The 10,665-nt window shown below is 47.4% G+C and overlaps 1 protein-coding gene across 1 annotated transcript in view; it reads right to left on the reverse strand.

The window, feature by feature from the left end:
* LOC122548242 (proline-rich protein 29-like) overlaps positions 1-9,410 on the reverse strand; it is a 24,506-nt gene extending 15,096 nt beyond the window's left edge. The window contains exon 1 of the mRNA XM_043686776.1: positions 9,282-9,410. Within this exon, the coding sequence (XP_043542711.1) occupies positions 9,282-9,359 (78 nt within the window). The 5' untranslated portion in view covers positions 9,360-9,410. The remainder of the gene's footprint in view (positions 1-9,281) is intronic.
* Positions 9,411-10,665: the final 1,255 nt, after the last annotated feature.

Genomic DNA, 10,665 nt, shown 5'->3' on the forward strand with positions numbered 1-10,665 from the left:
CTGCAGTGATCTCCCTCTCCCATTCCCTCTGCAGTGATCTCCCTCTCCCATTCCCTCTGCAGTGATCTCCCTCTCCCATTCCCTCTGCAGTGATCTCCCTCTCCCATTCCCTCTGCAGTGATCTCCCTCTCCCATTCCCTCTGCAGTGATCTCCCTCTCCCATTCCCTCTGCAGTGATCTCCCTCTCCCATTCCCTCTGCAGTGATCTCCCTCTCCCATTCCCTCTGCAGTGATCTCCCTCTCCCATTCCCTCTGCAGTGATCTCCCTCTCCCATTCCCTCTGCAGTGATCTCCCTCTCCCATTCCCTCTGCAGTGATCTCCCTCTCCCATTCCCTCTGCAGTGATCTCCCTCTCCCATTCCCTCTGCAGTGATCTCCCTCTCCCATTCCCTCTGCAGTGATCTCCCTCTCCCATTCCCTCTGCAGTGATCTCCCTCTCCCATTCCCTCTGCAGTGATCTCCCTCTCCCATTCCCTCTGCAGTGATCTCCCTCTCCCATTCCCTCTGCAGTGATCTCCCTCTCCCATTCCCTCTGCAGTGATCTCCCTCTCCCATTCCCTCTGCAGTGATCTCCCTCTCCCATTCCCTCTGCAGTGATCTCCCTCTCCCATTCCCTCTGCAGTGATCTCCCTCTCCCATTCCCTCTGCAGTGATCTCCCTCTCCCATTCCCATTGCAGTGATCTCCCTCTCCCATTCCCATTGCAGTGATCTCCCTCTCCCATTCCCTCTGCAGTGATCTCCCTCTCCCATTCCCTCTGCAGTGATCTCCCTCTCCCATTCCCTCTGCAGTGATCTCCCTCTTCCCATTCCCCTGCAGTGATCTCCCTCTCCCATTCCCATTGCAGTGATCTCCCTCTCCCATTCCCTCTGCAGTGATCTGTGTCCCATTCCCACTGCATTGATCTCCCTCTCCCATTCCCTCTGCAGTGATCTCCCTCTCCCATTCCCACTGCAGTGATCTCCCTCTCCCATTCCCATTGCAGTGATCTCCCTCTCCCATTCCCACTGCAGTGATCTGTGTCCCATTCCCACTGCATTGATCTCCCTCTCCCATTCCCTCTGCAGTGATCTCCCTCTCCCATTCCCACTGCAGTGATCTCCCTCTCCCATTCCCACTGCAGTGATATCCCTCTCCCATTCCCTCTGCAGTGATCTCCCTCTCCCATTCCCACTGCAGTGATCTCCCTCTCCCATTCCCACTGCAGTGATCTCCCTCTCCCATTCCCTCTGCAGTGATCTCCCTCTCCCATTCCTGGTGCCAGCGCTCGGGTAAGATGTTAAACCAAGTCCAGCTTTGCAAAGGAGTTCTCTGTGGCTGAACGTTTAATCAGCGCTCCCAGATACAGATGTACCTGGCACTATCGTGTCTGTAGAAGCATGGCTGCTCATGTCCCACCCTGTTTCCCTGCATGGCTACTGGTCCAAATAATCGTCAGGGTTGTTTCCATAGTTGCTGACTTGTGAATTATGTTTTAAAGTGGTCAGTCTCACTGAGCATGGGGACACTGGTTGGTCTCATTCTGATTGTGAAGCTGGGTAACTTCCTTTCTGTAACCTCTCCTTTTTGTAAGATTTTGTAATAATTGATGATCCTGTCCATTCTCTTTCCAGGGAAGTGGAGAAAGGAAATGTATCCTGCTCAATGTTTCAAACAGTACTGTTTTGGCTGGAGCAGAGTTTTGAGATTGTGGAAGGTGTCAGAAAACTACCAGCCTTTAGATATGGGGCAGCACGCCAGGGATCAGGTTCAATTAGACTGGGTGTGGCATTCAGGAGCTGTAACAATTTGGGAATCAATGGGTGTCAGGGGACAAACTCTTCGCTGGTTGGAGAGTCACTCTTACCCTTCGGAGTTTACACATTGCTCCGTCCATGGGGGTTTCCTCCTCCAGTCCAAAGATGTGCAGGTTAGGATGGGTTAGCCTTGGGAAATGGAGGGTTACAGCCACAAGGTGGAGATCTTTGGAGGATCAGTGTGGACTTGATGGGCCAAATGGCCTCTTTCCACATTGTAGGGATTCTATGTGTCCGCATACAATATTCTTCTGAGCATGAGGAGGAGGGTGTAGTGTTCTGGATTAATAACCAATACAATCACAAATCATTTTGTTAGCGTGAGCTGAATGGAAACAGACTCTGACATTAATGGCAGCCACACTAAGCAGGGCTTGCTAACGTCACTGAGTAAGCATCCCATCTCAATGCATCTCAGGGGCAGAAAATAACAAAGCATTCAATCAATGTTCTAGAAATAGTGTTATAGAGATGTACAGCACAGAAACAGACCCTTCGGTCCAACCCGTCCATCCCGACCAGATATCCCAACCCAATCTAGTCCCACCTGCCAGCACCTCGCCCATATCCCTCCAAACCCTTCCTATTCATATACCCATCCAAATTCCTCTTAAATGTTGCAATTGTACCTGCCTCCAACACATCCTCTGGCAGCTCATTGCATTCACACACACCCTCTTGCGTGTATAAGTTGCCCCTTAGGTCCCTTTTAAATCTCTCCCCTCTCACCCTAAACCTATGACCTCTAGATTTGGACTCCCCCATACTGGGGAAAAGACTTTGCCTATTATCCTATCCATGCCCCTCATGATTTTATAAACCTCTGTAAGGCCACCCCTCAGCCTCTAATGCTCCAGGGAAAACAGCCCCAGCCTGTTCAGCCTCTCCCTGTAGCTCAAATCCTCCAACCCTGGCAACATCCTTGTAAATCTTTCCTGAACCCTTTCAAGTTTCATGGCACCTTTCCTATAACAGGGAGACCAGAACTGAACGCACTATTCCAAAAGTGGCTGAGCCAATGTCCTGTACAGCCCCAACATGACCCCCCAACTGCTATATACAACACATTGGCCAAGAAAGGCAAGCATACTGAACACATTCGTCACTATTAGGAGATAGTAAGGACTGCAAATGCTAGAAGTCAGGATTGATTTTGTTTTGGAGAGCTGGAAAAGCACAGCAGGTCAGAAAGCATTGGAGGAGCAGGAGAGTCTGGATTCTGCATTCCTGTTTACCTGGGACTCCACTTTCTTGATCCAGTTCAGTATTTTCAAAGCTTGACGATGGGAGTAACAAGATCAAAAACTTCCTCCACTTTCAAACTCCCATTTAAGGATGGCCTTCTAATGTCTAACATTGCTGTATATTGCCACCCTGTTGTACTGGGCCTACACACAATGCTATAAGCAATAGCCATTCACTAGTTTCCTCTAAACTTCGCCTGTCGGACTGATATTTCTATTATTTTCAGGCGTGAAGATATAAATCAAATGACTCACTTGCTAATCTGCTGTTTGAGATTCCCCACAATGACTTTGTCGGCTTAATGGGAACATCTCAGTGATTCTGCTACAGGGCAGTACACAATCCAGCCACCTGGTGGAGGTAGTGAGACAGCAATGGCCCAATGATTTCCATCCCCAATGTAGGAAGTTTTTTCACTGAAGTTAAGCCAAAGTTCAGCCAATTCCAGGAAATACTGAAATTGACGAAACACCTATTTAAATTCCTGAAAATCATTCAAAAATTGAAATTAGCTCAGAAATTACCATTTTTAATTTGTGAACGTTAATTGTGAATTGTAGTTGTGAATAGTAATTAGGGGCAGCACTGTAGCTCAGGGGTTAGCTCTGCTGCCTCCCATCAACAGGGACCCTGGTTCGATCCCAGCCTCGGGTGACTGTCTGTGTGGAGTTTGCACCTTCTCCCCCCTATCTGCATGGGTTTCCTCCCACAGTCCAAAGATGTGCAGGCCAGGTGACTTGGCCATGCTAAATTGCCCACAGTGTTAGGTGGATTAGTCAGAGCGAAATGTAGGGGGGGTGGGCTACTCTTCAGAGGGTTGGTATGGACTTGTAGGGCCAAAGGGCCTGTTTCCACCCTGTAGGGAATCTAATCAAAGAACGTGCTGTGGAAAACAGATAGAGATATTTTTAATGATTAATTATCTTTTTCCTGAGAATTGCTGACCATTGTAGTCACTCTTTGGAGCCTGACAGTTTGAAAGAGTCCATCTGGTTGTTAGAAATCAAGGGGTCATGGCTGAGATTTGAAATCATAGATTAAATAAAGCTGTCTGATCGAGGTAACTTAGCTTTCTCGATGAGGGGCTTATGCCCAAAACATCGACTCTCCTGCGCCTCAGATGTTGCCTGACCTGCTGCACTTTTCCAGCGCCACACTCTCGGCCGTAACACTCCAGCATCTGCAGGCCTCACTTCCTGTGTAACTCAGCTTTATCCAATTTCAACGAAACAAAATACAAGAGGTTTCCGTTTGTATTGGAGATGTTCGCACATTCCCAGAGGAATTTGGAGAAACTTATTTCAGGATTAAAATGGCCTGTCCATTGAACAGTTACAAGATTTAGTGAGACACTTGGGTTATAACTTTGCCCAAAATTCAGAAAACCAAAATTTGAAAAGGGATGCTTAATACTTTACAAGAGGAAACTGGCAGTGATGAAATGGATAGACAGGTGGTAGAGGGATTTAAGATGAAGCAGCAGAACTTGGAATATCAAGAAAAGGAGAAGGAAACATAGAAACATAGAAGATGACCACATTTCTCCAGCTCAAGACAAGCAAGTCTGTATCATACTGAGCGATGTTTTTCACCCCCGCCCAGGCCCAGCCAAACTCAACTTCTGGGAAAAGACATGGCATTGCCCTCAGAGAGTGTTGTGAGTGCCAAGATGCTGGTAAAAGGATTGAAGGAGATACATGCCTTTACCAGCTGCATGTGGAGTGTCCACAGCACTGACCATGGGAGCCATCAGCATTCTGCCATTGGATGTGGTCAACGTGTTTGTTGACAATGAACACAGGCCCTGATGATGTGGCCACACAGTCAGGCCAGCTCAGCCACCTACAGCCTGAGGTGTTACTGCAAACAGAAAACCCGCTGGACTGGTTATCCAAACATCGCAGGGGGCTGGGAGGGAGGAGCGCACACACAGCAGTCATAGAGACAGCCCAGAAAGCCAACGCTATGGTAACAGCAGGAACTCAGTGTGCTCACACTCACTCAGAGGCTGAAGCAGACACAGAACCTTCAGGGATGTTTCACTGGAATCGAGTTGATGTCATGGGGAGGCAGGAGCAGTGTAGGAGGTGACTCCTGGCTGTGGTAGGCCTGGAGTGTGGATGACAAAAGGTACCCTTTCGATCGTGTCCTATGTCTGTCTCCTGAGGATGTCATTGAGATTTCTCGCTGTGGCACATCGGAACTAGCGATCGATGAGTTGAGCATCGTATACTGTTCTTATGAGGGCACTTTATCTGTAGATATCCATTGCATTCCTCCTCATCTGAGCAGAGACTTCTGCTGTCTTCCAAAGAAACACCAAGCCAACACACCAGGACATCCCATCACATCAGGCAGTGGGACCCTGTGTGAGGACTTCTCTGGCTATGTCGAGGGCATCTTGAATCCCATTGTACAGGAGACCCCCAGTTTCTGTCACAACACTACAGATTTCTTACAGAAACTCAGCACCCACGGACCAGTCGAACCGGGAACATTCCTTGTCACAATGGATGTTTCCGCACTCTACACCAGCATCCCCCACAATGATGGCATCATGGCAACAGCCTCAGTACTCAACACCAACAACTGCCAGTCTCCAAACACCATCCTCCAACTTAGCTGCTTCATGCTCGACCACAGCATTTTCGCCTTCGACAACCAGGTCTCCATCCAGACACACGGAATGGCCATGAGGACCACATTTTCACCCCACTATGGCAACATCTTCACTGCACAAGAGCTTCAACCAACACTCTACCCCAGACACATCCCCTCGTCAGAACCGAAAGGTGAAGCAGCACGTTCCCTGCACTCCCCACGATCTAGTCTCCTGCATTTGCTGCTCCCAATGTGGTCTCCTCTATACTGGGGAAACGAAGCATAGGCTGGGTGACCCCCTTCACAGAACATCTCCGTTCTGCCCACAAAAAATAACCCTGAGCTTCCAGTTACCTACTAACCCCCCACCGTGTTCCCTGGCCAATATCTCTGTCTCGGGCTTGCTGCAGTGCTCCAGTGAATCTCAGCGCAAGCTGAAGATCAGCATCTCATTTTCACCTTGGGAATGCGACCAGCCATCTGGATTTAACATGGAGTTTGAGAGTTCTGCAGCTCGAGGAGCCTTCTCCCATGTCCTGGCCACAGCCCCCACACACCAGGCCTTGGTGTCACATGGTCTGCTATTACAGACAGCCCATTGTTAGCCTCAAATAGACCCTATTAGTAGCTACTCATTCTCCCGGGCTGATTGTTATCCACTCCTCTGTCTGACCAATTGTTCTTGCCTCTCTTCAGGCTCTAACTCCACCTGTCGATTACTCCTGACCTTCCCCATCTGCTGCATAAAAACCAACAGTTTCCCAGCTACAGGTGCAGCCAGACCTGCTGAGCTTTTCCAGCAGTTTCAGTTTTGACCCAAAAGTATCTGTTTAACTATTAACATCCATTATCTGTGCTTCACAAGTGACCTCGTGACTGAATTGTGTCTCTTTTAATTTCTGACTTTTTTTTGGACTTACTCCTCATTGCTAATCTGTTTGTATGTGTGTTGTGTTTGTATTTCTTCTGCATTTAGTAACTTATAACCTCATTGTTTTCATTAACTCAAGAATGCTTCATTGTTGAACATCAATTCACTTCATCAATGAACATCAATGAAATAAGGGGGGAGGGGAGGGCAGATGAATAAAAGGGAGCCAGTTCACCCCCTCCTCAACCGGCAGCTTGACAATTTTGGGAATCTCAATTACCTGGGGGCCTCACCCAGAATCTGGCCCTAACAATAGGAGGAAGGAGTCACCTATAATCTACAATATACCAGTGGCCTTATGGAACTGAACTGTTGTTAATCTGTACAAAGGGAATTGGAACATAAACAAAGATCAAAGGAAAACATTTGGACAGAAGAAATGAATCATTTCTGTCCTAAAGTTCCATCTAGCCGTGTTGGAACTGTGGAAGAGGTCCTGCCAAATCTCCATCAGTTACATTTCTGTCAGTGTTGAGGAATACTGGACCCGAGACCTCAGGAAACATCCTACCTGATGGCACAAGCATCCCCATGGAAACCTGAAAGGTTGGTGATGGGAAGGGTTGAGTATTTTAGGGTCAGGTGATGGCCTACTGGTGTTTATCTAGTGAGCCAGGTAATATTCCAGGGACCCAGGTTCAAATCCCACCTCTGCACATGGTGGGATTTGAATTCAATAAAAATCTAATAATGATCGTCAATTGATTGGGAAACCCATCTGGTTCACTATTGTCCTTTAGGGAAGGAAACTGCCACCCTTACCCGGTCTTGTGACTCCAGACCACAGCAAGGTGAATGACTCTGAACTGCCCTCTGGCATGGGCTATAAATGCTGGTCAAGAGAGTGCTGCTGGAAAAGCACAGCCGGTCAGGCAGCATCCGAGGAGCAGGAATGATGAAGGGCTCTGGCCCGAAACGTCAATTTTCCTGCTCATCGGATGCTGCCTGACCGGCTGTGATTTTCCAGCAACACATTCTCAACTCTGATCTCCAACATCTGCAGTCCTCACTGACTCCATAAATGCTAGCCTATCCAGCAACACTTCATCCCATCAATGAACATGTTTTTTAAAAAAAGGGAGCTGTTGATATTCGAAGTGGAAATGTTGATGCATTTGATGATTCCGACGCATGGTCTGTAAGCTACATCTGGGTGCAGGATGTGAAGCACACCATGGAGTGGGCAGAGCAATGGAACTGACAACACCAAATAGAGGCAGGAGGCACACTTTCCTCCCCACTGCTGGATTTCCAACCTTGACAGGGTTACTGTTAAAGGGTGAAGGTTAAAGGGTACTGAACGCTGCCTCCAGGAGGGAGATACCAAACAGACTGGCAGGAGGCTGGAAGAACACAGCAGTGTCAGGAGGTGGAGAAAGCAATGTTTCAGGTGTAACCCTTCCTCAGGAGGGCAAGATTCGTCCCTGGGCTGAGTGGCCTCCTTCGACCCACTGACTAGCCACAGTTACCTTGAATGGGAGGCTCTGCCTGGTTGGGGACTTGAGGAGAATATGTCATTAAAAATAGTGATCACACAACAGGGGGGGGGGGGGGGGGCCGGGGCACGAGGAAATAGCCAAGGAGTCTGTCGTAATGAAAACAATTAATCCCACTGCTGTTTGTGGGATCTTGCTGTGCTCAAGCCAGCCACCATGTTTGCAAAGAATTACAAAAGTGCCCACACTTGAAGAGTGCATTGCGTTTTGAGATATTTTGAATCTTTGAAAGGTGCTACGGAAACGCATATTTCTTTATATTTAAACATCCAATATCCTACCCGCCCCCGCAACCCTAATTCTCTTAGGAGCATTGACCCTCAAAAAACCTTTCACAAATTTTTCATGGGTGTCAGGATTAAGTCCAGCATGTGTGGCCCATCCCTAATTGCCCCAGAACTGAGTGGCTTCTTATCAGAGATGGTTCCAACTCCAGCACCTTGCATTAGGCTCGAGCAGGGCTATTTCCCTCAGAAATATTTCCCTCCCCAAAGGGTATTAGTCAACCAGATTCCAGTGGCCAATGATGTGGCCAACTTGACGTTTCAGAGTTATTGATTTAATTTGAATTCTACCAGCCACCATGTTGGGGTCTGAAACCATCTGCCCAGAACATTCATGTAGCTGTCTGGATCCATAATCCAATGACGTTAGCACAGTGTCACCACTTCCAGTTAGTGTACAAAACCACAAGAGAGAAAGTGAGGACTGCAGATACTGGAGATTAGAGTTGAGACTGTGGTGCTGGAAAAACGCAGCATGACAGGCAGCATCTGAGGAGCAGGAAAATCGATGTTTCGGGCATAAGCTCTTCATCAGGAATGTGAATGATCAAGTGTCAATCAAGGGATGGATATTGGTTTGGACATTGGAAGAATTCCTATCTTCCATTTGTACTAGAGGATCACTTCTCTCCCGACTAGTTTGGTAGATCTGTCATTGCTTTAACGTCTCAACAAAAAGCAGCACCTCTGACAATGCAGAACGCCCTCATCACTCTGCTGCAGTGTCAGCTGTCACTTTGTGTTCAAATCGTAGTTGGCCTTTAATGTTCCGACTCAGAGGTAAGTGTGTGACCTCTGAGAAAGCCCCAGCTCATGACATTATTGTGAGGAACTATCCACTAGCATGGAGAAGCTAACAGCTGAACAGTGATAGTTTCAAATGGCACTCCTCACTCACAGCACAGCCCAGCCCTGACAGTGTCACTAACCTGTTGAAATATCCACAGTTTGCGAGGGTCTTGTTTCCATGTTTGAGGATAAAAGACATTGTTCTCTGCAAAGTACATGCTTCTCAACTAGAGACTGCCTGCTCTGAACTGGGGAGTGCAGCGGTGATCCAGCTCACTGGTAAACAGTTTGAGAAACCATACAGCTGGTTGCCTTGGGAACCAGCTATAAACAGAGAGGTACTCAAGACAAACATGGCACTCACGGTAAATAATTATTGACGTTAAAATTTTGATTGATTGGGAGACACAATGCAGAACACAAGGGTTATGTGCAGTTCTTGTAAGTGATCTGATAGCACAGTGTTTGATCTTTGTGGTTATACAATGATTAATTGGTGTTTTCTGTGAGTTAGATTCCACAGTGTGGTTCTCACCCTGATACACTCAGGCCTTGGTCCAGATCTTCCAATCGGAAATCATCGGAAGTCATGAGAACGTCCCGGTGCACTAACGACCCAGCAGAAATTCTGGGGAAATTGAAACTTCCAGAAGTCCCCGATTCCAAGTTAGTGTCAGACACTTTGGAGGAATAGTTCAAGGAACTACAATCTAACTCATGGCTAACTATAAAACTGGCCGCACACCTTTCCCCTGCCCCACCCCATCCCACCACCCAATTACCACTGTCCCCAACCTTTCACATTATTTAACAATCTTCCTCCTAACCCAAACCCTGATTTACTGTGGGACCCTTGCCCCTGAATACTCGAAACGCCCTCCACCCAGAAAACCACTTCCCTCCACATTTGGCACCCGAACCCCTGTCCTGACCCCTTCCTCTCTCTGACCGCATTTCCAAACAGTTGTTATGGCAGCCCCTGTCAGTGCTGAAAGTAGCTGTGACCCTGAAGTGAATCACTCTGGAATGTTGACAGCTCCTGCAATGAATCCACTGCTTTGATGATTCTAAAACTTTGTGTTACACTAAAGAAAATGGTCAAAGTGTCCCGCCTTGTTCTGCACAAACAACTTCAGCAAAAGGGAAAATAGATCTAATAAGGGAACTGTTGCTAAGCAACTCATTTACCTAAAGACCAATTACATTGGAGACAGGTTGTATGATTAGGTTTAAGAGCACCTTTCAAGGTCATTAATGGATTGGTTCTCACGTAATGAGTCTTGTGTTGTCCTGACAAAACAAACAATGCTCATACAGCATGATATAAATAAACTAGGGAAGCACCAGTACACGGTACTGGTAATCTGAAGTGTTAGGTGGACAGGAAACGGGAGAGAGTATTAATGTTGAAGACAACACAGCAGTGATGCAGAGATGCAACTTATGGCAGTTGTGTGATATTAAGTTAGACATAGTGTCCTTTCACATTTTGAGCTCTTTGGATATTCAGAAATCCTGAGCCAA

Source organism: Chiloscyllium plagiosum, unplaced genomic scaffold (assembly GCF_004010195.1).
Source record: "Chiloscyllium plagiosum isolate BGI_BamShark_2017 unplaced genomic scaffold, ASM401019v2 scaf_11422, whole genome shotgun sequence".
NCBI classification, from domain to species: Eukaryota; Metazoa; Chordata; class Chondrichthyes; order Orectolobiformes; family Hemiscylliidae; genus Chiloscyllium; species Chiloscyllium plagiosum.